This window comes from Hyperoodon ampullatus (assembly GCF_949752795.1).
Source record: "Hyperoodon ampullatus genome assembly, chromosome: 1".
Taxonomy (NCBI): domain Eukaryota; kingdom Metazoa; phylum Chordata; class Mammalia; order Artiodactyla; family Ziphiidae; genus Hyperoodon; species Hyperoodon ampullatus.
This window is the reverse complement of record NC_136914.1, coordinates 198,953,757-198,980,295: the sequence shown is the minus strand read 5'-3', so window position 1 is coordinate 198,980,295 and position 26,539 is coordinate 198,953,757. Positions and strand designations below refer to the sequence as shown.

Below are 26,539 nucleotides of genomic sequence, written 5' to 3'. Positions count from 1 at the left end.
CCCCCACTCCTGGTGGCTCAGCCACTCAGCACTTCTCACGCCCATAGCCCGCAGACGACTCCCTGGCATAGCCCTCCGTGCTGCTTCCAGGGAACTAAAATGCTTTGAAATCCTTCAAAGGCCCCCATAGCTTTCAGCTGAGCTCGTTTTTTCACCCCACATTCCTGCAGAGTACCTACAGCATGCCAGACCAGAGGCGGGAGGTGCTGGGGCTACAACTTGGTGGAAGACAGGTCTGGGGCCTGTCCTAGCCCAGAGTGCCATCCCAGTCACTTCGGCTCTTGTGTAAATGCAGATTCTGACTCAGCAGGCCTGGCTAGGCCCTGAGATCCTGCATTGCTAACATGCTGCCAGGCTATGATGCTGCTGCTTGTCCAGGGACCGCACTTTGAGTAGTGAGGTCCTACACACCAAGGAATGGCTGAGGGAAACTGATGCCCAGAAGGCTACATAATAGCAAGAGTAATGATAACAACTAATACTTAAGTAGCACCTACTATGTGCCGGGCCAGGAGCTAAGCACTTTGTATTAATCATCTCATTTAAGTCTCACAATAGCTCAATTAGGTAGGTACTGGTGTGGCCCACTTTATAGTTGAGGAAACTGAGGCACAGTGAGGTCATATGACTTGCCCAAGGCCACACACCTTGTTAAGTCCCAGGATTCAAACCCAAGTGTTTGACTCCAGATCCATCCTTTTAATCAACACACTGTATGGCCTTACTCAATCCGATGCCCTTGGGGCCTAGTGGAGAGCCAGGCTCATGGTTGGTGCTCTGTGTTTCATGAGTTGGGGGACTGTGTTCTTGGGGCTGCAGGTGGAAGTCTGCTCCCATGGGGCCATAACATCTGCAGGGAAGTCCCAGGCCATGGCTTCCTCCTGAAGGATGCAGGGCCCAGTGCCCCTTTGGGGCCAGGTTGGACATGCACTGCACTCTTCCAGATGGCAGCAGCCTCTTGGGTTGGTCTGAACAACACCCTGTGGTTCAGACCTGTGAATTCACCATTCTGGACCCTCCCAACCTCCTGGAGGCAGGTGATCGCCTGGCTGTGGGGACCACCTTCCCTACTCCCATAGACGCGCACACACACACGCGCACACACACACACACACACACACACACAGGCTTTACCCTGGGCCCATAATGTTGCCCCTGCTGGTTGCTGAGCCCAAGCCAGGATCCAGCCCCAGACTGCCCCTGCTGTTGAGCCCTGCCATGTGCATGAATGGCAAGGGAAGGGGTTGGGGCTGGTGCCAGGGGCAGGGGCAGGCGGAGCTGACTGGCTGACAGCCAGCTTTGTGCAGCCGAGAAACAATGAGCCACAGCCCCAAGTGGTGTTTTATGGGTTTTCATCTCATCTTGCTACCAAGTGAGGCCTGAGAGATAGTAATTATCCCTACACAAATATCAGGGCATGATTACCCAGCTGGATTTACTGCCCTCTCTCCAGCCAAGCCAAGACTGGATTAGGACACAATTAATTGATGGGCTGATCAACCTTTAATGTGGGGCAAGGTCAGGAGGGGAACAGCAGCAAGGGACGGCTGTGGAAGGAGTGAGTGCCCAGGAAGATGCTGGAGGGACCCAGAAATGGGGAGAACTGAGAAAGGAGGTGTTTAACGTGGGCTCAGCGGGCACAATGCCAGAGGAGGGGGACAGACTCTTCCTACTCACTGAACACGGAGCACTGGGGCTGGGACCCGACCGTCAGGTGTCTCGAAGCAGCAGCCCTCCCACGCTCTTAGAGCGTTTCATCGTGAATTCTCGAGCAGCGGTGCTCAGCCCAGGCTGCACACTAGAATCTCCTGAGGAGCTTTAACGTGCCCAGTTCCCAAGGAGCATCCCAGTCCAGTCCAATCTGAACCTCTGGGGGTGGGACCCAGTTATCAGATTGGAAAGCTTTCCAGGTGATTCCCTCGTGCAGTCGAGGTTGACAGCAATATCCCAGAATCATGTTGGTTCCGTGCCCAGCCTAACCATCACCCCATTTACTCACTAATGTATTCACTCATTGGGTAAGTATTTACTGAGCACCTACCATATGCCAGGCACTATTCTAGGCACTGATGATGCCCCAGTGAATATAACAGACAAAAATCCTGCCCTGTCTCTCCAGTGCAGTCTTATATTTCTCTAGGAATCTGACTCCACTCTCTTAGCCACTAAGTTCCTCAAGGGCAAAGTCCACGTATTGGTTACTTTGTGCCTCCCTCTGGCCCAGCCGGAACTTGAACATCCTAAGAGTACAATTAAAACTTGATAAATAACTCCAGGAAGAACAGACAAGGCACAAGCATTTGGCCTGAGAGAAGGTTTGCCAACAGAGGGAAGACAAGAAGAGGCAGGCAAATGGAGCCCCCAGGAAGGTCCCTCTGGGAGAGGCTGGCGCTCGGCCCCCAGAGCTGGGGTAAGGGTGACACTGCCCCCCAGCCTCAGCCCCAGGCGTGCACCTCCCAGTGACCTTCTGTGGGTTTGAGGGATGTCTGTGGGTTTGAGTTAATTTTTCAGTTGAGTGATTCAATTGATTCATCGACAGTGGGTGGGGTGTGGAGCCATTTGTGCCAGGTCAGCACTTCCCTGGGTCCAGCTGGCATGACGCTCAGCCATTGCCACCCTGCCCACAATGAGGAACTGGCGATCCTCTCCAGGAGCCCCAGCCAGCCCACACCTGCCTGTGGCTTATGACTGGGGGCTCCTTTAGCCTGTGCCCAAGCATTGGAGAGACCTCTGGAAGGATGGACCCACCCTGTCCCTCAGCCAGCTTTTAGGATGTCAGCACTGGGGTCCTGCATCCTGACAGTGTCCCGTGGGAGTCAGTCTGTACAAACCTGGGACATGCCCCTCACCTACTGGGTGACCTTGGGCAAGATGCTTGACCTCTCTCGGTCTCAACCTCTTCACCTGTAGTACAGGGAAATCATATCAACTTCATAAGTTCAACTCCCTCCAGTAGCCCCACAGACTGTATCCAAAGTCTTTACCGTCACCCGCCACACACCCCCGGCTGTGAGCCAGTCGCCCTTCTGGCTCCGTTTCCTCCACTCCTCCTCTTGCTCGCCGCTTTCCTACCCGAGGCCTTAGTACTTGCTGTTCCCTCTGCCTAAAATGCTTTTCCCACCGTTGTTCTCAAGGTTCACTCCTTCCCTTCATTCAGGCCCTTTCTCAGATGAGGTCTTCCCTGAAAGACTTAAGACCGTACCCTATCACTCCCTATGCCCTTAACTTGCTTTATTTCTCTTCAGAGCACTTACTGCTGTCTGAAAATATGTTATTTATTTGTTTGTTGTTCATCTCTTCTACTCTTCTGCTAAACACCATGGGGACAGAAACTTTGTCTTGTTTTCTGTTGTATCTCCAGGACCAAAGAAATGCTTATGTCACTTAGTAAACATTTTTTTTAATTTATTTTATTTATTTATTTATTTTGGCTTTGTTGGGTCTTCGTTGCTGTGCGCGGGCTTTCTCTAGTTGCAGCGAGCGGGGGCTACTCTTCGTTGCGGTGCGCAGGCTTCTCATTGCGGTGGCTTCTCTTATTGCGGAGCATGGGCTCTAGGCACGCGGGCTTCAGTAGTTGTGGCACATGGGCTCAGTAGTTGTGGCTCGCGGGCTTAGTTGCTACGTGACATGTGGGATCTTCCCGGACCAGGGCTCGAACCCTTGTCCCCTGCATTGGCAGGCGGAGTCTTAACCACTGCGCCACCAGGGAAGCCCATAAACATTTAATATATATATTTGAATGAACAGCTGAGATAATGAATGAGAAGTACTTATTATGGTGTCTAGGACCTAATCCATGCTCTCTAAGCAACGGCTGTTATAATCCTGTGGCTTGAAGAAAGGCAGAGACTTTAGAAACGTCCTGGATGGAGGGGCCACAGGCCTCCCTCCCGGCTGCTTGAAGAGAGAACTCTTGGAGCAGAAAGAGAAAAAGGCCATCATGTAAATAAGACACCACACAGATGAGGGTATCAGGTAGGCACAGTTCAAGGGTTAAGAACTGGAAAGTGGTAAGAGGGAGGGAACAGAGGAAGACTGACCACAATCCCAAGAGGCCTGGGCCAGGAAAGCAGCATACAGCTTAACTGACCTGGAAGAGTACTAGCCAGTGTGTTTCAGGCAACACTACTCTGTAAAAAACCAGGTAGGAGTGTGTGCAGGACAAAGGCAGACAAGAGGCCCGCTCCAACACCCCCTCCACATCCAGGAGCCCAGGACCTCCTGCAGCTCCTGCCCAGAGCCCATCCCTCAGAGTTCCTGCGCTGGCTACTCCAGCTGCTGCTTGGCTTGGCCCTGAGCTCTTCTGCCCACGTGACCTGGCCTGGGGTAATAGGAGTATGGTGCTGAATGGGTCACTGTGGACTGTGAGCCCCACACCCTACCTTATTTATTAACTCATTCAGTTCAGCAGAATGGTCACTGACCATCCGCCATCTTCAATCTACATATACCTCCCTCCCTTCCTACACAAATATTAGCATGCTCTGTTCACAGTGCTGCCCTTACTTTTTTGTTTAACAATCAGCTTTGGACAGTATTTCACAGCAGCACACAGAGAGCTTTCTCATTCTTTTTATGGCTGTATAGTATTCCGTTGTATAGATCTGCCATTTGTTGAATTGGCCCTCCATTGATGAATAGTTAGATTGCTTGCAAACGGTGCCACCGAATGAATAAGCTTGTACAACATGCCATTCTCCACAATTCCAGGTGTATCTGTAAGGTAAGTTCATAGAAATGGAATTGCTGCATCAAAGGACTATACAGGGGTAGTTTTGATGGCATGGCATGTCCTTCAAAGGGACAGTCCTAATTACACTCCTATCAGCCCTGATACCAGTGAGCCTTTCCCACCCCAATAGTCTCACCAATACATGTCATCATTTTAAAAAATATTTGCTAATCTGATAGGAAAAAAATTGGGATCTAAGTGTAGTTTTCATTTTTCTTAAAATGAGCGAGGCTGAACATATTTTTTTATATTTGAGTCCCTTTTTTCTATTGATTATCAGCCTTCTTCGTACTGATTTGTAGCACCTCTTTATAACTTAGGGAAACCAGCCCTCTGTCATACAAGTTGCATATAGTTTCCTCTTGTTTGTCATTTTTCTTTTGTCTTCACTCATGGTGGGTTTTGCAGCACAGAACATTTTTACTTTTATTAACTTGAATTTATGACTCTTTTCTCGATGGCTTCTGAGCTCCATATTATTCTTAGACCTTCAGCAGGGCTTTTGTAACCTCTCAGAGAGGAGGCTTCAGTCACTGCGCCAGAGAGAAGAATGGAAATCGGGGGCGCCTTGCACTTCCAGGCTCTTCTGCCCACCACAGCAAATGAGTCTGCCTTGAGAGTGCACCCATTGTCCACAGCTCTTCACTCAGGCCCATTCCTGCTGCACCCAGATGCTCTACACCTCGCTTCTCAAAGCAGCTTTTGCAGGCCAGCACTGGCAACAGCTGGAAGCTCATAAATTTGCAGAATCTCAGGCCCCACCCCAGACTGACTAGACCAGAATCTTCATTTTACCAGGATGGCCAGGACTTCCTGTGCCTGGTAAAGCCTGACATACACTAACCCTGAGGCTCCACCCTCTTTTCCTAGGATCCTCTAAGCCCTAAAATGGATCCTAGGGTTTCCTGATCCCCAGCCATGTTTCCCTTGGGCACAAGGCCCAGATTTTCAGCTCACCCAGCATGATCCCATTTGGGGAGATGAGCACATGAACTGCTCAGGCTCCCCGCCCCCATCCCCACTGTGCCTCATTCCCACATGGCCCCAGAAGAAGCAAGGATGGGATGAGGCTGTCAAAGCAGCATCATAAAGAGTGGAGCCCTGAAATCCATTTCCTCGGTCCTAACAAAAAATGCGGTTCCTCGGGAGCCAGGACTGCCCTCCACCAGCCCCCGCCCAGCTATTTATTTATTTATTTTTAGTTTCTGCTGTGCAGCAAAGTGAATCAGTTCTACATATACATATATCCACTCTTTTTAAGATTGCCTTCCCATTTAGGTCACCACAGAGCATTGAGTAGAGTTCCCTCTGCTATATAGTGCGTTCTCATTAGTTATCTATTTTATACATAGTAGTGTATATATGTCAATCCCAATCTCCCAATTCATCCCACACACCCCCTTCCCCCTTTGGTAACCATAAGTTTGTTTTCTACATCTGTGACTGTATTTCTGCTTTGCAAATAAGTTCATCTGTGTCATTTTTCCAGATTCCACATATAAGCGATATTATATGATATTTGTCTCTTTCTGACTTACTTCACTCTGTGTGACAATCTCTAGGTCCATCCATACCGCTACAAATGGCATTATTTCATTCCTTTTTATGGCTGAGTAATATTCCATTATATATATGTACTACATCTTCTTTATTCATCCCTCTGTCAGTGGACATTTAGGTTGCTTCCATGTCCTGGCTTTTGTAAACAGTGCTGCAGTGAACATCAGAGTGCATGCATCCTTTCGAATTATGGTTTTCTCTGGGTATATGCCCAGGAGTGGGATTGCTAGGTCATACAGTAGCTCTATTTTTAGTTTTTTAAGGAATCTCCATACTGTTCTCCATAATCTGCCCAGCTCTTTAATATGTGCTGGGGGGCTTTGCAGTCAGACCCCAGTTTGAGGCTCAGCATTGCCACTTAACAACAGCTGTGCATTAGGTAAACGGTTTAACCCTCTGAGCCCGATTTCTCTCTGTAAAACAAAGAATCTATCTTCCTGACACGACTATGGAGAGGACCAACTGAGCTAATGTGGGTGATGCACTCGGCAGAGGTTCACCGGATTTCTCTCTTCTCCCTGGGACGGAAGAAGGAAGACTGAGAAGGAAGAAAGCCTGGTCTTTCCCTTCCGCCCCAGCTCCAGCCTCACTGCTCTGCAAGCTGCCATCCCTCCTGGCCAGCGAGCTCTTGGGCATGCCTTCTCAGCCACCTTATGATCCCCTCAGAGGCCAAGCTCCTGCTTCCACCCTCGGCTGGCACGATGTCCCTGCTTCCATCACTAACCCCGCACTGTGGACTGGCTCTGATCCACCACACCGAGCCACGCCCTCCCACCCCTCCTTCTCCAGCCTCCTGCACCCAGCGTTTCTTCCCCACTTTCCCTGTAGCGTCACCCGGGATCGTGCCTGAGCTACTCCAGAAGCGGCCTCCCCTCTTCATTTTCTCCCCTGTTAACCCACATCTCACTCCACTGCCAGGTGGATCTTCCAGAAACACTGTCTTCCCCAGATCAGCCTCAGTGCTGGATTAGTGGCTATCTCCTGGCCTGCCATGCTGTTCCTCCTGCACCTGCACAAACCCTCCCCTCTAGGCAAACTCAGTGTCCCCTCTGTGCCTTTGCCGATGCTTCCCCGCCTGGCCTTAGCACCGCCCCTCCTCTCTGCCTAACGGGCAGTGGAGTGAGTGCTCAGAAGCACAGGCTTTGGAGTCAGAAAGACCTGGGTTTGACTCTGTCTCCACCACTCACTGGCTCTTGGGCAATCGACTTAACCTCTCTGCCCCTCAATTTCTCCATCTGTAAAATGGGGCTACACCACCTTTCAAGGTGCCTGAGGGGTTTAGGCAAGATGATGATTGTAAACAAACAAGAAGTGCTTCACACAGAGCCTGATTATACTCAGTGCTCTGCACACTGGAGCCGTGCTACTGTTACTCTGATGCTTTGGTTCAGGTGCCTCCTCTGTCATGAAGCCCTCCCTGATCACTGTGGCCTGATTTCACAGCATCTCCGCGATGTACTGTCCTGATGTCTCTGAGGGGCTCTGCTAGTTGGGGGATCATAGGCAAGTCCCCTTGCCTCTTGTGCCTCAGGTCCTTCATCTGTAAATTGGTCCTGAAAATAGTACCTACCTTGTGGGCTTGTGGCGAGGGTTAGTGAGTGAATGTATGTGAAGCGCCTGGCACATAGAAAGCTCTGTAGGAATGTTAAGTGGTATTAGTTTTACCACAGTCCCATGGCACCTCCTCTGCCTATCTATCCCTCCTGTCGTCAAATGAACTATAAGTGCCCTGAGTGAGGGACTGAGACTCCTACTTCCATGAGGCCTCCCCCAGCACCCAGCAGGGAGTGGTGGGCCCTTGAGCCTCCTCCACTTGGCCTTCCCAACTGGCCACCTGGCAACAACTGCCGGTTCCACTGGGCTCTGAGACCTTCAAGGCTCCCTTAATGCCAACACGCCAAAGTCTGGGTGGGAATGGGAGTCCTCAGATGTGCCTCTCAGAGGGGCCATGACCTCCAGAGCCCCCTACCCTGCCCTTGAACGGCCTGTTTCTCCCAGGCCTCCGGTCTGTAGGAGTCACCCCCAGGGACTCGGGAGAACCCCTCTCTCCTACAACTAACAGCCTCTCTTCTTCCCAAGCTGCTGCCCCCGACTCAGTGAGTGGCCCCAGGGCAGAGTGCAGCTACAGGGAGCCAGAAGGTGGGATTACACGCTGACATGGGCCAGGGGCCAGTGCTTATTGCCAGTGCCATCGACCCACACAGCTCACTGTTTATCTGTCTTCCTGACACACCTAATTACCCAGGTTGCAGCTGCCAGAGCGTTTGCTCTTCCTAAATCACAGGCTCCCATCCCTCCTGTCGCCCAGGCCTCCAGGCCTCTGCCTGCAGAAGGGCTGCCATTGATTTTGCTGTTCCCATTTATGATCTACAAGGCTGTGCATCACTGTTGCACATTCTACCTTAGTTTATTCTTCTGGGCGTCCCTGGTGAGCTCAGAAGCCAGGAGGCTGGAACGGGGGAAGAGGCTAACAGTACGTGGCGCCCTAACCCCTCTGGCCACAAAGCCCAGAACGTGGCCCGAAGTCAACACCCCCGCGCAGCAGTTTGCTAAGAACAAGGCTAGTTCTGCCGGACGCTGACAGGTGAGCTGCAAAAAGGGGTTCCATGGCCGCGTATGTTTGGGAAAGGCTGGCTTAAGTCAAATTAAGCCCGTGATTTATTGCAGGACTTTTCAAAGTTTCGATAGACTGATGTCCACTGAGAATCTCGAAGGGTGGATGGAAGGTGCAGTCTTTCCTGAACACAGACGATCACGAAATCTTTTCTCCAGGCAGCTGGCAGAGACCAGGGTTCAGCAAAGCACACTTTAGGAAATGTTGGGAAATGTGAGCAGGAGGAATTGGGAGTGATGAGGCAAAGAGACGGGGATAGAGTCACCCTGGGCTCGTTTTTTCCTCTTGTCTAGCTGAGGCAGGAACTCGGCGGCTTGAGAAATTTCTCCAGCTGAATGCAGAGGTGCCCATCAGAGCTCTGCAGAGCCCCAGCTGCCGGCAGCTGCTTTCTCACCTAGGCTAAGCTTTGGTAGAGTTTAACCTCGGGATTTCAAGTGGGACTAGACGAGCTGGAGGTAGAGTCTAAAGAGGCCCTGGTTTGACAGAGAAGGGCAAGGGTCGCTCGCTGTTGTGAAAGCTGGGCACCCGGAAGCCTGCAGTGCCGTCCTCGGAGGCCCCACAGGCATCAGAAGGCGATGACAAGGCTGCCACTGCCTTGGGAACAGCCATAAGGATGGCAGTCTCAGGCCATAGTCCCTTTTCCGCAGTCCTGAAATCCAGAACGCCCTGAAAGTCTCAAATGCTTTTTTTAACTTCGTGGGAAAGTGAATTGATAGCAAAACCTGTCCTGAGCTGACGTGAGCTATTTATGGGCTTTATTTGTCCCACCTAGTGTGACTATTCATATATTTCACTGCAGAAATATTAATGTGTTTAATTACAGGGTGCTGCCCCAGTCCCTGATGCGGGTGTTATGGAATAAACGGTGTATGCACTGTGTTACTTTTCTGACACGTGAAAGGAAAAAAAAAATCTCAATCTCTAGACACATCTGGTCCCCAGGGATTGCGATGAGGGCCCGGGGGCCCGGGGTGGCACAGAGCAGCCAGAGGACAGTCCCCGCGTGCCGACCCGGGGCCCCAGAGTTTTCGCCTGCAGTTCCCACAACAATGCTGGGAGGGAGGAGGCACAGCTGTTACCCCCAACTCTCAGATGAGGAAACCGAGGCTGCGAAGAGTCTAAGGAACTGGCCAAGGCCCCGAGCAAATGGGAGTCAGAGCTGGACACAGGCTCAGGCCCTCTGAGTCGGCACCTGCGCTTCTGTTCAGATCAGCCTCCTCAGCGGCCCCCGTGGGCTGCCCTCCCAAGCCAAGCAGCTCTGTGCAGACCCCAGCTGCGGCCCCTCAGCCCAAGCCCCACCCCATAGACGCCTGCGGGACTCCTGGATCTGCCTTCCGCTCTGCTGGGAAAGGGCCTTCCCCTCCTCCTCTGCGCCGCCGGGAGGGTCAGGCAGAGTGGCACAGCTCCGCCCCCGTGCCAGCTCCCTGGAGTCTGGCGAGCATCCCTAAGGCCAGCTCCAGGCCCCACAGACGATGCGCCAGCGCCTGTGGGTCCCTGGGGTCTTAGGAGGTCCCTTTGTGAGGCCACTCAGCACACCCTTTGTCCTCTCCCAGGTAGAGCCACCTGAGGAGCCTCCTGTGCACAGCCCTCACCTGCACACACTCACACTCATCCACTCACTCTCACACTCACACTCATTTTTACTCACATTCTCACCCACCCACTCACTCCTGTGCATTCCTACACACTCACTTTCACACACTTATCCTCACACTCACACTCACTCTTACACTCACTCTCCCTACACTCACCCTCACCGCACCCCTGCAGTGCAGAGCTGAGGTCCCAGAAGCACCTCAGAGTGTCCCCCCGTCTATGAACGGGAATAATCACTTCTGTCTAGGACCTCCGACCCCTTTGGGGGATGGGCGGCGCCGTGCTAAATCTTTCAGGTGCATCATCTCATTTACCCCTTGAATTAAGCTGGAATGCAGTTATTATTGTCGTCCCCATTTCCAGATAAGGAAACTGAGGCTCGGACTTGCCCAAAGTCAACAACTAGAGCCTAGAAGTAGAATCTCGGTAGAACCGAGCCTGAGACTCAGTCCCATTTACTCTAAACCCCAAGTTCCTGACCACTGTGTCACCTGCTCCCCTCAGGCTGCGCCCATTGCCTCTCCACAAACCCTCACCCCATCGGAGTGCCGACCCCACTGCCATCCAGTTTTCCTGGAGTGTTGGTGACACACCTGTCAGAGCTCAACTTCCAGCCCCTTCCTCGATCTGGACTTAGAGACCCACCCGCCAGCCCGGACCATTTCTTCTCAGACCCAAATCAGGTCCTGTGATTCAGCAGAGAATGAAGGCGGCAGCTCCTGGAGAAAGAGACGTTCTTGGTTGAGTTTGGGCGTGAAATACTGGCAATACCAGGGTCGTGCTTGTGGCGCGGCAGGAGCGCAGGGCAGACCACGAGATCCCGGGTCAGCTCCAGGCCCCAAGACCCCGTGTTGAGGGTCAGCTCAGCACACAGGAGTGGCACACAGTAGTGGCACACGGCCTCCCAAGTTCCTGAGGGCTGGGCTGGCCATTTTCATAAGCCTCAGAGTCTCTTCTCTCAACTGAGAAGCCCTGCGTGTCCTCAGGAGAGGGGTCGCAGCTGCCCAAGCGCTCACCGTGCAGCAGGCAACCCGTCCACCTGTGGCCCCAACCTCTGTGGTAGGTGCCGCACCAGCCACCAGCCCTCCCTTCCCTCCTCTCTCCAGGGGTGGCCACGTACACGGACAAGTTGTTCAAGTTCCGCAATAACCGCTGGGAAGACATCCTGAGTGACGAGGTCAACGTGGCCCGCGGTGTGGCCAGCCTCTTTGCCGGGCGCTCTGTGGCCTGCGTGGACAGGAGGGTGAGTCCAGGGGTGCACGGGGGCCTGGGGGGAAGGGGGGCACACAACAATGTGTCGGCCAGGAGGAGAGCCCCAGGCATACGTCCCCGGACAGAGCATGGCTCCCGAGGGCAGAGCCCAAGGCCGCTCCCACAGGGCCTTACACATAGTAGGTGCTAACATACTTTCACATCCTTTCTCCCCTGAGGCCTTTCCAGCAACCAGGGGCTGTTATCATTGTGTCCACCGGACAGAGGAGGGCACTGAGCCCCAGCTTGGAGCAGGGACCTGCCTGAGGACCCAAAACAGATAGGTGGTGTGGCTCGGACGTGAATCAGAATCTCTCAGCTCTGAACCTCGTGTTCATTCATTCATTTATTCAACTCTTATTTATGAAGTGCCTACTATGTGCCAGGCAGTGCGCCATCAGGCCCCCTCCCCCGTAAGTATTTATGGAACAAATGAAGGCACAAGCAAAGTGGCTCATGGGTGGGTGAGTGGAGGGTTGCCTGAATGTACAAGTACTTTAGTTAATCCATAGCTCCATCAATCCTTTCCCGCCCAGCTAGTCCACCCGGCACACAGGTGCTCAACTCAGAGTGTGGGGGAGAAAGGCTGAGTGGGGAGGGCGGGAGCAGCTGCAGCCATCTGCCCTGTGGGGCGCCCACCCCCCAGCCCCGGGCGTGCGTCCCGGCCAACCCAGCCAGAGCCAGAGCTTGGAGTGGAGGTGATTTATCCCTCCTGTCACCTGCTTCCCTGCCGCCCCCTCCCTGGCTTTACGAAACAGTCCTCACTAAATCAGGGACCCAGCTGCTGCCCAGCTTCCATGGGAGCATCTCTGGCCCCCATTCTGGGGACAGGCACAAGGGGGCCAGCTCATTTCGGGACTGAGTTGGGGACTGAGATGGCACCAAGGGGATTGGGGATTCAGCGTGAATCTTCACAGCAGGGGCCTCCAGGCCTTGGGAGAAGGCAGGTGCCAGGCATAAATACTTACTTCTCATCAAGCTGGTGCTGGGAAGAGCACCAGGCTGGGCTGTGAAGCCACACTTGGCCCTGACCTGACCCGCCTGGTGGGAGGAAACCGGGAGGCGGCTCAGCGAGTGGCCCCAGGGACTGGGGGTTCTGGGGGGCGCCAGGCCTGACCGTGCTGCTGCCGGGCCTCTTCCTGTGTCTCCTCCTGGCTTCCTGTCTCGCCCCTTCAGGACCAGGGCTGCCACACTCGGCTAAGGCAGGAATCTTCTCAGCACTGGTGGGAGGGCCTGAAGGTTAATCACAAAGAGACTGGCTCTGTCCTAACAAGGTCATCTGAACACCAACGCACTTAACCACAGGAGGGAGGCACCATGTGAAGTGCAAAAAGAGAAAGGAAAAAGAGACACTTCTGCACGAAGCACAGGAGGCGGGCACTTAGCGGCTTGCTCACTCCCTACTCAGGCCCAGCCTCAGGGAACTAGAAAACGCCCGCACAGCTGGTCTGCCACCAGGAGAGGGGCTACTTTCTGTGTCCAGCCACCACCTTGGCGACCCCTGAGGCCTGAGAACTGTGGAGAGGTCAATGCCAGTGTGGAAGTTGAGAGACAGGGATGCAGTGTAGTCTGGGAAAACACAAGAGCAATCATAACGTTAAGAATATAATATTAACATAACAAAAACAATAATAATATAATAATAGCTAACGCTTGTTAAACTGGCTATGTGCCAAGCTCTGTGCTAAGTGGTTTCCACGTACCATCTTACTGAATCCTCAAAGTAAGCCTATGAGGTACATGTTATCATTATCCCCATTTTACAGATAGGGAAACTAAGGCTTCTAGCAGTAAGCTACCTGATCTTGGTCACAACAGTAAGTGTCAGGCAAAGGCAGGAATTGAGCCCTGCCTGGCTGAAAATAATCAGATGCCTTTTACCTCCCTGCAGCCCTGCCTCTGGGTAAACCCGTATCAGAGACACATTTCTAACCCCAGGTTCTATTACAACGTCTGACCTACTCCTTCCTCAGCCCCACAACCCCTACCTGGGGCCTGGTAGCATACCTGCTCTGGACTAGCAGCATCAGCATTGTTAGAAATGCAAATTCTCAGGTCCTACCCCACTCCACCCTCCAGGCCTACCAATCAGAGCCCCTGGGGATGGGGCCCCGCAGCCTGGGTTTCAACTAGGCCCAAAGGTGACTCTGACTTATGCTAAAGCTTGACAGCTTCGCACCAGGTAACAGCCTCAACCCCTACGGTGTGTGCCGTTCTCTCCCGCTCCCCTCGCAGCCCTCATCCGCTCTCTGTCCCAAGCCTGGAACACCTCTGCCCTTCATCTTCAGGTGCCTCATCACTCATCCACCTTTCTGGATCCAGCTCAAAGCCGATCTCTTACAAGAAGCGTTCCCTGGTCGATAATGATTATGCCTCATGTTTATATAGCATTTTTATCTTTTCAAAGACCTTTCACATGCGTTGTCTCAGTTCATCTTCTCAGCAACCCTGCCAGGAAGCAGGGGGGTTATGATTCCCACTTAACACGTGAGGAGATACGGCCAAAGTGGGTGAGGGACCTGCCCAAGGGCACAGAGCCAGTTAGGGGCAGAGCTGTGACTAGGATCCAGACTGACAGCCCCAGACCAGTGGTTCTCAAAGTGTGGTTCCTGAAACAGCAGCACCAGCTTCACCTGGGAACTTGTTAGAAATGCAGATTCTTGGGGCTTCCTGAATCAGAAACTCTGGGGGTAGGACCCAACATCCATGTTTTCATAAGCCCCCCAGGTGATTCTGAGGTTGGCTACAGGGTGAGACGCACTGCCCTGGACCCAAAGCTGCAGAAACACCTTCCTTCCCCTGGAACTAGCTCCCCCTCCCAGAATTATTGTGGTCAAGTTCACATGTGAATTTCTGCAGTCTTCTATAACTGTAACACATCTATGTTTTTCTGTCAACCCAATACACTGAAGTAAGGAACTAGGTATAACTGAATTTTATAAATATCCTAATTTCTAGCAGAGTGCATTTCAGTTCATCTGGGCTTAATTGCCCATTTGTCGATGAGATTGCTAACAGCTGGTAGGGTCAGGAAGCGTCACGGTGGTGGTGCACTTTCCCCTTTGTCCCCATTCATTCTCTCTTCATCCAGCCATTCCACACACATATACCAAGTTTGTGTGATGGGCAAGAACCTTTCAAAGTTCTCCCCTAATCACAAAACCATACTGTAAAGCAGTGCAACTCAAGCTTCATTTTTGTGTAGGGATCACTGGGGATCTTGTGGCAATGCAGGTTCTGATTCAACAGGTCTGGGCTGGGGCCTGAGAGTCTGCATTTCTAACATGCTCCCAGATGACATGGATGCTGCTGGTCCAGGGACCACTTTGAGTAACAAGACTTGTAAAGCATCGATTCCCAGGTAGCAGGCTAGAGACTCAGGGAACCAAAAATGAAGGGGCCGAGAAGTCTTTACAGAACAGGTTGGCCACCTTCTCCAGCGTCCTCCCCCGACAAGCCCTGCCTTGCTTTGACATTCTGACAGCATTGAACGAACTGTTTGTGGCTTCCTGACATTCATCACTCTCTGTCTCATCTCTGCCTGGAAGGTTCTTTCCCCTCCACTTCACCTGGCCAAGACTTCTCTTAGAAAGCCTTTTCTGAACTCCCCATGGCTAGGGCCCTTCCTCTGGGTTAAGAGCCCCTCTTCTGTGCACCCAGGAAACCCTGTACACACTCAATCAGACATATAATTGTTGATGTGTCTGCTTCCGCCAGGAGACCCTGAGCTCCTTCCTTGGCTTCACCCACCTGTTAGACCCAAGTGGCTCTTAATCAGTTTCCCCAAAGAAAATGGTCCCAAAGAAGGGATAAAGTGACCAGTTAGGTGAGAGGGGGCTCTCACGGGACCATTGGACGAGAAATAGAAGAAAGCAAAGAGGGCTGAAAAGAGGCGGGTGACAGCACACTTTGCTGTCTTAAATTCAGCTGTTTTTCCTGGGTTGTTTTGTGTTTATAGCCTCCTTCGGTTTTTTTTTTTTTTACTTTTATTTTTTATTTAAGTATAGTTGATTTACAATGTTGTGCTAGTTTCAGGTGTACAGCAAAGTGATTCAATTATACATACATATATATCTATTTTTTTAAGATTCTTTTCTCTTATAGGTTATTACAAAATACTGAGTATAGTTCCCTGTGCTATACAGCAGGTCCTTGTCGGCTTCCTTTAAACTAGACTATAAGCAACCTAAGGACAAAGACTTGGTCTTAAGTACATTTACACCCCAGCACCTTGCACATCGTTAGAGCTCAAGAAATATGTACTGTCTGGTTAATTGGAGGGAAATGCTGCAAGGGATAAGAGGAAAGCTAGAAAACTGATTGAGAAATTGTGTGGATCTCCTGGGGGAAAGAAGGCATCCATTGAAGAAATAGCACCATTATAATAACAGGCAGGAAAGAATCTTTCATCGGCCGTGTCTTGGACTAGAGAAGAGAATGCCTACAGCAAGGAGCTGGCGCCCAGGGCTTCTCCTGGATGCAAAGGGGAAAATATACATACATATCTGAGACAGTGTTATAAAGGCAGAAGCAATATACTATTTCTTTCTGGTAACGTGGGAAAAACAAGGGGGTGGAAGTGGGAAGGAGGAGCCTGGCGTAGCCGAGCCTATCGAGCTACCCAAGTGGAGGAGTGAAGAAGTACAGGGTGGAGGCGGGGCAGGGAGATGGCTCACGGATTTGCTTGTCATCTTGGCTGGAGCGAGCTAGAATGGGAGAGCGAGACGGAGAATAATGGGAATTGGTAGATCAATCAATCAGCAAATATTTATTGAGCAGCTACCCCGGCTGGCAGCTGGAGAGAGCTCAGCTGGAGGAGAAGGCACATTAGAAAACTGTCTATAAAAAGGTGGTTGTGGAGGAGAGGGAGGGATGTTCTTCTGGAACAGGATGGAAGGAAAAGTGGGGCCGCTTTGCTGTAGGACTCTGGGGGTGTCGTGCACTTCATAGCCTCTATGAAAAGCACCTCTGGAGTTGTGTCGTGCAAGGTCACGCACGCCAGACCCCGGGAGCAGAGACCGAACCTGTGAAAGAGGTATGGTCCTGCGAGAGGAGTGTGGGAGCTGCTCTCTGCCCCCACCCCCGCCCCGCTCTGTGGTCCTGCTCACCTACCCTCCTTCCCTTCCTCCTCAGGGCTCCGGACGCTACTCCATCTACATCGCCAATTACGCCTATGGTAATGTGGGCCCTGATGCCCTCATTGAAATGGATCCGGAGGCCAGTGACCTCTCCCGAGGCATTCTGGCGCTCAGAGACGTCGCTGCTGAGGCTGGGGTCAGCAAATACACAGGTAGGCGGAGTGACATGGGGGGCTGTGAGCTGGAGGGGCTGGGGGCTGGAACCCTGCAAGGCTGAGTCTAATACATCAGAGACCACCGGAGAGGGTGGGTTTGGGTCCCTGGGGAGGGAGGATGAAGGCTTTATTCCACCCCACCACCCATAGACGGCTTCTTCCCACGCGACCTCTCCAGATGATGAGACATCTGGCAGGGGTGGGCTTTGCGGGGGGCCCAGTGGGTGACGTCAGACATAGCCAAGAACATCACCACCTCTTCCTCTCCTTGGAACCTCTTGCCCCATTCCCTGCTGTAACCCAAATGATGGGTGAACAGGTTCTGTAGGAGAAAACTGACAAATCACAGAGGCCAAGATTTAAAGCATTCTTTATTGCCAAACAGCAGATGAAATTATTTACCTACACATAAGCGGCCAGGAATTGAGTGCTAAATCCCTAAGCTTCAGCTGGGTCCCGTCTCAGATAACTGAGCTCAAAGAATTGTGTTCTTGTTCCAAAGCCTCTCCAGCACTTTTTTTGAAGTCACGCTCCCCGCACGTCTTTCTGGATGGGGGACCTATTGTCTGAGTCTCTGACAGGGAGATCGTTCTAGGGAAGGCTGTTTTTCTAATTCCAGCACGGCTGCTGACTAAACTCTGATAATCTGCCAATAGACTGCTGATGGCAGAGCAATCCAGTTCCTGTTTAGGGTGCCAAAAATCAGGAAGCCAGAGGTGTACACAGCTTCTCACGTGAACTCTGGCCTCACTCACACCCAACCTGCACTTTGGGTGTAGAAATTCCCTCAGTGGTTGACCTTCCCGATATATCCATCCCAATTTGCACTACAGACTTCCAAGTGGCAGCTGGCCTGGATCCAAATTTGGGGGCTGGAAGGATCCTTGAAGGATCATTTGGGCCATCCCCCTGCCTCCAGACACCTGGGTGGTGGCATCCTCTCAAAGTCCTACCCAGAAAGGGTTGTCACAGCCTCCCCTGAGTTGACCATGCCTTTCTCCAGCCAGCTCTCCACCTCAGTGAGAGGGAGAGATTGATGTTGACCTGTCTGACAAAGTTTGTGGGAACAAATGGCTAGACAATAAAACGGTTTGCACAGCTCAAGCTCCATCAGAATGCGCGAGAGCTCTGCCTGGGAACGTGCAGCAGAGAGGCTGAATGTCAGCAATAAACCATGTTTTCCTGGGAAAAAGAATAAACATGCAGGAGCTTCAGCCTCGACTTGTGCAGACAATTTTTCTGAACAGTTCCCAGTTCTATGCACTGGGCTGGTTTGGCAATTAAGTGCCTTGATCTGCAGGAGAAGGAGGGCAGACTGGGGAGCTGAAGCACTTGAAAATGATGAGCTGGAAGGGAGGCAAGGTCTGGGAGCGAGGGTTATACACAGAATCAAAGAATTCAGAAGGTTGGGGCTGGGTGTGAGCATAAAGAGGACACTGTTCACGCTGGTGGGGCTGGCAGAAGGGCTGGCAGGAACCAGGGATGGGGAAGGAAGGGAACAAGAGGAGACCACTGAGGAGCACAGGGTGGGGATAGGGGCACCAGCCAACTGTGCCAGGCTGTGCTGGAAGGACGGGGCAGCTCAAGGAAGGGACAGCAGTTTCCGTGGAGCATGCAGGCAGGCCGGGGCAGCTGGCATGCCCAGAGGACACGTTAGAGCAGCTTTGCAGACTTCCAAAAGCCATTTGGCTGACAAGAACCTACTTGGCCCACCAAGTTACTATTCTGTCTGCCCGCCTTCCCCAGCCCACCCTTCCCCTGCCCTCCAAGCCCCCCAACGCTACCGTGCAGCCCCCGTCGTCACTCTGTTCACAACACGTGGACATCTGGCTGGAAAACTAGCCCAGAGCAACCTCCTGAGCCCCAGGAATGGACCCCAAATGTAAGGGCCACCACCAGAGCCCGGCCTGATTGCCGAGGCTCTGCCACGTGGCCAGTGCTCAGCTCCAGGCTGGTGCCCTGGGGCCTGGGGAGGGGGGAGAGACGCAGGCAGTGAGGGAAGCAAGCCATGGCCAGATGTGCAGTCAGAGAGCTGCAGGTCCCCGGAGCCAAGGCACACAACACCCATCTGCCAGACAGACCCTGGAAAACCTCCTGTTTGCAAAAGAACAAATCGAGGTCCAGAGAGGAGAAGAGACTTGCCCAAGGTCACACAGGAGGTTTGCAGAGAAACTAGCACTTAGAGCCCCGGCCCCTGATGCCTAAACTGCCACAACCAGCTGACCTTTCTGATGACCTCCAGCTTGAGAATCCTGCTCCAGCCTGCAAGGCAGAAGGGGTCGGTGAAAGAGGAAGGGGCACGACCACCGAAAACTCAGCCCCCGGGATTGGCCCTCCGGACTTTAATTGCGGCTCCCGGTTTTTTTGTGTTTTTGTTTTTGTTTTTGTTTTTGTTTTTTTGGCTGAAACAGCTGCCTGGCCTGGGCTGCTCAGGGCAGCAGGGGGTTGGCCCGGGCATCCCGCTCTGCAGGCCGGGTAATGGCGAAGCCCGCACCGGGCTGTCCGGCTCCGCGGGAGGAGCGGGGGAGGCATCTTGTCCAGCCCCTGGATCCTGCCGGCGGCCGCCGCTCTACTGGGTCACAGTGCCATCTAGCGGCCAGCGCGCCCGCTCTCGGGGGACTCGAGGGCCCCTGGAGCGTGGCGCAGCCAGAGCCGCTGGTGCAGAGCTGAGCAGAGGGAAGGCCACTCCCCCATGGTTCCTGGTTCTCCAAGCCCCCAGCTGCCTGCAGTCTCTTGGACCCTGAACTGCCCTGCATGGGAATCCTGAGAACTAGTTCTCCCCATGAGAGAGCCAGGCAGGAACTCAAGGTGGGGGAAGGTAGGGACCAAAAAGTTTGCACTGCTTCTCTGGCCCCGAATGATCTCAGGAACGTCCCATAGCCTCTCTGAGGACCTTGAACTAGCCGTCAAGCAGAGCTGCTAAGTGGACAGGATCTGGAGCCAGAGTACTGGGTGCAGATCCTGCCTCCACCATGTCCTCCTGCCCAGGCAGCAGTGGGCAACTTCTTAACCTCTCTGGGCCTCAGTTTTCTCACCTGAAAAATGGGGGTATTAAAGGAGATAAACATAGAGTATGCCTGGCACAGGGCCTAGCACACAGGCAGTACCCACCGAGTGTAGCAGACATCAACACCCTCCTCTGAGGTTCTGAAGGAAGGATGCCAGGACCCTCTGCTGGGCATCTCCTGGGTGAAGGGAGCCCAAGGGGAAGCACAAAGCAAGCAGGACTAACCCCTGCCCTGGAGGTATTCTGCATGTGTCTCCTGGCATGTCCTCCAGTCCTGGGCACAGGCGTGGGCATCTTCAGCCCTATTCCCACTGGAATCCATCTCTCTTCCCTTCTTCACTCTGGACCCTGCCTCCCCCTGGCCTCTACTTCCTCCCCAGGAGCTCTGCAATTTGGCCTCACCCTGTTAGGGAGCATCTGTCCAGGCTGCAAGGTGGTGATTAAAGAAGGCTTAAAAGAAATTTGGAAAGAAAATGAAGGTGGATTTATGATATTGGGTGGGGAGTTTTGCTGTTGTCTGGGAGCAGTGTAGAACAAAGCAGAGGGCAGATCTGATTTATAGGAAGTCATTATTGGAGGAGACAGAGATGCCTAAAGCCCAGCTGAGGCCTTCTGGAGGACCCCTACCAGCCGCTCCAGAGAGGTGACCCGGGGCGGCAGAGTGGGGCCTCAGAGTCTCCCGGGTTCCCAGGCAGTGCTGGCCTTTCAGTGGGAGTGCAACCAGACCTGTCAGCTGGGGACAGGCAGGGCTAGAGTGACAGGCTCCTCAGCCAGGGCCCGGGACCCCCTGGGAGTACAGCCACAGGCCCACCAAAGCCCCAGGAAACATAGAGTGTCAGAAGCATAAGGTGATTGACAGGGAGGGACATCACTTTTTATTCAAAGCAAACACAGATGTTATAGAATACAAATGCAATCTTGGTACACATTTTCTTCAGCTAAAACAAGAGAGTTTTTTTTCTTTTAATGTCAAGCCTATGGCTGGCCATTCTGGGCCTTACCGGGAGTACAGATCCCTCTTCTGCTGAGAGGGAACTTGAGTAGAAATGTTTGAGAGCATGCTGTGGGGAGAGAGTGGCTCTGGGGTCACTCAGACGTGGGTTTCAACTGTGATGCATTGCCTGCTGGCTGCAGTTATGTCTCCCTGAGCCTCGGTTTCCTCACCTAGAAAATGATGAGGTGAAGTGAATCGTGCACGATACCTAGTGCACAGGACTGAACTGGAGCTATTCCTGCCCCTCCTTTTCCTGCCTTCTCTTGTGAAACAGCTACTTCCAGCCCCCTCCCTGCCTCGGGGGGGTGGGCACACAGAGAGGACCGAATTCCCTCCTGTACCCACAAGGTGCCCAAGGTTTGAAAATCCCCACCAGTGGACAAATGATGGAGCCTGTCCTCCTGCCACCCCATCTCCCTCAATGTCCTGCAGGGACAGACCAGAGGGATTAGGGGTGAGTGGGAATGTCCTTGTCTAATACCCTCCACACCAGTACACTCGGAACCCTGCCCAGCATCTGGACCACTCTCAGAGGACCCGGGGGTAGCAACACCAGCACTAACACAGTATGATTCTGTGTTAGAATTTTCAGGAACTTTAGGCTGTTATCATCCTGCCCTTCTCACACTTCCTTCTCCAACACACACACACACACACACACACACACACACACTGTCCATTCCTCCACCCCTGCATGTTCCAGTGCTTTGCTATTCTTTTACAATATCTTGGATGTTCTCGGCAACCTGCAGGCCTTAGCATCCACTAGAATCATTAATCAACAGAATAATCCCACAGGTCCAGTTTCCTTGTCTGACAGCCTCGCCGCGGAGCCCCCATGGTGCAGACTGTAGAGGGGCCCAGGAGGATGCACTGAAAAGTAGAGCTGGAAGGAGCCTTGCAGACCTTCTCATTCCCCGCTCCACTTCACGGAGGGAGACCAAGGCCTGGAGGGCACACTTCCCAAGCTCCTGCCTCCAGAGAAGGTGCAGGGGCCGGGCAGCCCCTGGATGCTTCTCCTCAGCACCGCGAATCCCCTGCCTCTTCCTCCCGGGCCCTCTGCTGTACAGTTCCCGCAGCATGCACCCGCCCGGCTCCCTGCAGCCTCTCTTTCCCTTCCCCACCCCCAAACCCGAGGGCTGCCCTGATTTAGCCTAAGAGAGGGATTGTCTGCACCCTGATTGGACTTGGGTCTACATCTCCCAAGTGTAGGGGTTCAGAGGTTGAGGGGTGCAGTTCTTAAGGGTAAGCGAGGCTGCCCCGTGGGCTCAGGCCCACTGAGCGGATCAGAGGGGGTGTCAGAATGTGGCAGGAGGAAGAGGAGGCCATAGGGAAGCATTTTCCCTTGTCACCACCTCTTCCACCCCCCCTGGTGGGCGGAGTGAGAAGCCTTCAGGAAAGGCTGGGCAGGGAGCAGCATTCACACCAAACAGCAGAACAAGGAGACCTTTGAAGCTTGAAAGTGCTGGGAAAATAAAGGGATATTATTCACCCAACAGGTGGGAAATAGTCCCACTAATGACTCTGTGGCACCTGACGTTTTCCAAGGTACCTTCCAAAAACCAGCTCACTTAATATTTATGACAGGGCTTCCCTGGTGGCGCAGTGGTTGAGAGTCCGCCTGCCGATGCAGGGGACACAGGTTCATGCCCCGGTCCGGGAAGATCCCACATGCCGCGGAGAGGCTGGGCCCGTGAGCCATGGCCGCTGAGCCTGCGCGTCCGGAGCCTGTGCTCCGCAGCGGGAGAGGCCACAACAGTGAGAGGCCTGTGTACCGCAAAAAAAAATGACAGCCTGGGAAGGGGCTATCATTATTATCAGTCTCGCATTATAGGTGAAAAACCAGATGGCCTGAAAGGTTCAGTGACATGCCCAAGGTCACACAGCTCGAATTTCCTGATCCCCAGTCTCTCCTACCAACCGGTGTGCCTCTCCAGACCCAACTGGGGAACTGCTCGCCCCCAAAAGGATGTTCTTGCCTCAAGTATAAAAGAATTAATTGATGTAAAGTGGAGTTCAACTCCCTATTGGAACATCATTTTCCAGGGCTAAATAAGGATGTTCCTAACTGCCCCCGGTAGCCCCATGAGGTGTGTGCTAAACCTTAGGAGGCCAGGAGACAGGGTGGGTGCAACAGAGAAGACAGGGAGACTTAGGGGGAAGAGCTAGGGGAGGAGGGGAAGGTCCAGGTAGAAGATACTTGCAGAATAAGGGGCCTCTGTCGTTGACCAGGCAGAGAGTGGGAGAGTCAGGCTACACTTAAGACGGATGGATTTTATTAGTTTGAAGGGAGCTAACATGATGGACCTGGAAGTAGAGTTTCCCCTGTGGTCTCAGCGAGGGGTGCAGGCACCTGGCTGTCCCTGCCCGTTTGGCCCTCCATCCTGAGGCTGCTGGGGCTCGTGCCCAAGAGGCTGGCTCCCCAGCTGCCGACTCACCTGTTCCCCAACTGTGCAGCAAACTTGCCAAGAAAGAGTTGTGGGTAACATCTCTGTTATGGTCCAGTTGCCATGGCAATAAATTGTCACTAATTAGTAGTGTGGTTACCATGGCAATTTTCTAGTAATTACAGGTTACAAATGGTGCAAGGCTTCAACCCAACCCAATTAGTTAATTAGAAAGATTTAGAAATTTGTCCAAGAGGAAAATAACCTGCCTTGTAGAAAATGAAGGGAATGTGTCACAGCTTGGGAGCCAGAGGCAGAGAGGAAATTGGAGGACACTGGAGCGGTGGAAGAAGGATGGAGTTGCGTGGCAGCAAGTCCCGGAGCCCCACCTGGAATTGCTGGGGGCCCAGACAAGACTGAGGGTTTCTCACCAAAGCCTGATCCTCGGCTGGAGTCTGGCAGGACCAGGGCAGGGACAGCTGCCAGCAGCCACTCAGCAGCACTCTTTGAATGGGCAGAAGACGTGCCCAGGTTGTAGCCCAGCACCCTCCCTGCTGGCTTAGGAAAAGAAAGGTGTCTGCAAGCCTCCCGCCCTGCCCCACGCCTGGGCTCTCCTAATGAAGGCGCACTCCCGGGAGCATTGTGGATTCAGTGGTTCCATTTTCACGAGGCTTGAGCTCTCCTTGAGAGCTAATTAGATTACCTGGGAGAAATCCGGGAGCACAGGGCCCAGTATGTGTTAACGAGGAGCCCCATCAGGAGAACAATGACTGCGGCAATGCCATTTGCCCCGCTCTGGCCCCAAAGCCGGCCCCTGGTGGGCAAGATCCACCTGCACAGGTGAGAAAGGCCCCATGATTTCCTCCAGGGACAAATCTCAGAGGATGGGAGGAGCCTGGGGACCAAAAGAACCTCCATCCCAAATTAGCACAGTGGAAACCTCTGCCCTGTCCAGAAGCCGGCTAGTGAGGGCACCTGGCTCAGCATCACTCAGGTCTGCCTGAGTGCTCATTTATTTTTTTAGAAAATCACATTCTGGGTGCTCTAATAACTGCTCTCATTGTACTGAACAGCCCTTCAGAGCAGCACTTTCCAAACTTTACTGTGCACATAAACCCCCCAGGGGTCCTGTTTGGGTGGGTAGGGACCTGAGATTCTGCATTTCTAACAAGCTCACAGGTGATACACCTTAGTAGCAAGGTTGTAGGATTCACAAAGACCTTTAACATCATTTGATCCTCTTATTTTTCTCACCTCATTTGATCCTCTCAAAAACCCTGAAATAGAAAAGGCAGGTCACGCTATCTGCATTTTTCAGATGAGAAAAACCGAGGCTAAACGGGTAACGTAAATTGCCCAAGGTCACACAACTTGTGAAAAAGCCAAGCTGGGACTAGAATCCATGTCCTGCTCCTGGTCAGGCTGTTTTCTGCACCATACTTGGGGTAGGAGTGAGGCTGAGGGGAGGCTTTCAGGGCCTTATTTGAAACTCACTGGTTGGGAGTGGTTTGTTCAAGACACCTTAAGATTAGGCTTGGTGACATGTCCATATTGACCTTGGGCATTTCAAACCCTAACGTAGAGCTGGCTTGCTTTCTTTCTTTCTTAAAAAATATACACCTTATTGGATTTTTTCCTTTCAAACTACAGAAGCAGTTCTTGTTACAATAAACCAAACAATACAAACATTCCCAAAAAAGGCCAACATACTGTCTCTCCTTCCCTCCCTAAATCCTACCCCATCAGGGCAGCCAATGTGAACAGCTCGGAGTGTGGCCTTCCCCACTCTTCCCCAAACTCAAAAACAAGTTTGCACAAACACATCTATTCAGAAGTATCATCTGTTTTCCTTTTTCTAAAAAATAAAAATAAGATCACACAATACCATTACTTGGCGAATTGCTTTTTCATTTAACAGTATGTCATGGGCATTCCTCCAAGTCAATACACATGGATCTACACAGTCTTTTTAGTAGCTGCGGAATAGTCCGTCATATGGATGCACCGTAATCCATTCTGCATCGCTGTTGATGGACAGGCAGGTGCTCGCATTTGTTTCCTACATCAAGCAAAACAAAGTAAGCATCCCTGTACCTGTGGCTGGAACCTGTTTCTATAGGTCCTTAGAACAGGAACACACCCAGTATCTTGACCAGCATATGTGTGATCAGGGTAAGCCTGAGGGCTGCCAGAGAATCTGTGAATTGATCAAAATGTTGCAGGTAGAGATGGGTTTAGGATTCGTGTAATTCGGCTACCAAAGGGAAGAGAAGGCTCTGCGTGGTGGCCTCTGTGTTCCTCAGCTCATGGAATCATTCCTTTGGCACAAAGTAACTCCATCTTCCTCCTCACTTGCCTCATCGTCAGTGCAGTCACCCTCCATGTTGGTTTATGGAACCGTGAGACCAGATCTGGGCTCTAGGAAGCATCTGGAATGTCGGAATCCACCCCTCCCCGCCCCCCCACCCCAGCCTCTTCGGAGGCATCACCATAGCAGCGTCTCATGGGCCTCTGAGACGGCCCCCATCCTCCACGCGGGCCTGGGGCTTTGCTTCTGCTGCTTAGTGAGAGTCGCTGTCCTCTCCCAGGAGGCCGGGGCGTAAGCGTGGGCCCCATCCTCAGCAGCAGTGCCTCAGATATCTTCTGCGACAACGAGAACGGGCCCAACTTCCTCTTCCACAACCGGGGGGACGGCACTTTCGTGGATGCTGCGGCCAGTGCTGGTGAGTAAAACAGCCTCTGTCCTGTGACCCCCACCACCCTAGAGGGGACTCTGGTGTGCCCTGCTCTCTCCAGGTCCTCCAGGTCCCACAGGCCCCAGGGAGAGCGGGACAAGTCGTTGTCTGCACCGCCCAGGGAAATGTCGCTTGTCACCTTTAATTCCACATCCCCATGGTTCAGGATGGAGGGGATGTTTGTAGCTGGGGAGACAGCGTCTGGAACGCCTGACTGTTATCCATTCTCCAGCGACTGGGATTGGCCCGTGTCCCTCTGAGTCCTGCTTGTGTCTCTCAGCACTGGTTTCCACTCTAAGCTGCCTCTCTCCATTTCCCCTCCCCACATCCATCTTAAACATTCAACTCAATCCAATAGCCACTTATTGAA

At 52.7% G+C, this 26,539-nt stretch overlaps 1 protein-coding gene across 1 annotated transcript in view; it reads left to right on the top strand.

The window, feature by feature from the left end:
• CRTAC1 (cartilage acidic protein 1) overlaps positions 1–26,539 on the top strand; it is a 136,454-nt gene that overhangs the window by 83,911 nt on the left and 26,004 nt on the right. Inside the window, exons 4-6 of the mRNA XM_079701418.1 lie at positions 11,609–11,745; positions 16,887–17,043; positions 26,023–26,157. Of these exons, the coding sequence (XP_079557544.1) occupies positions 11,609–11,745; positions 16,887–17,043; positions 26,023–26,157 (429 nt within the window). The remainder of the gene's footprint in view (positions 1–11,608; positions 11,746–16,886; positions 17,044–26,022; positions 26,158–26,539) is intronic.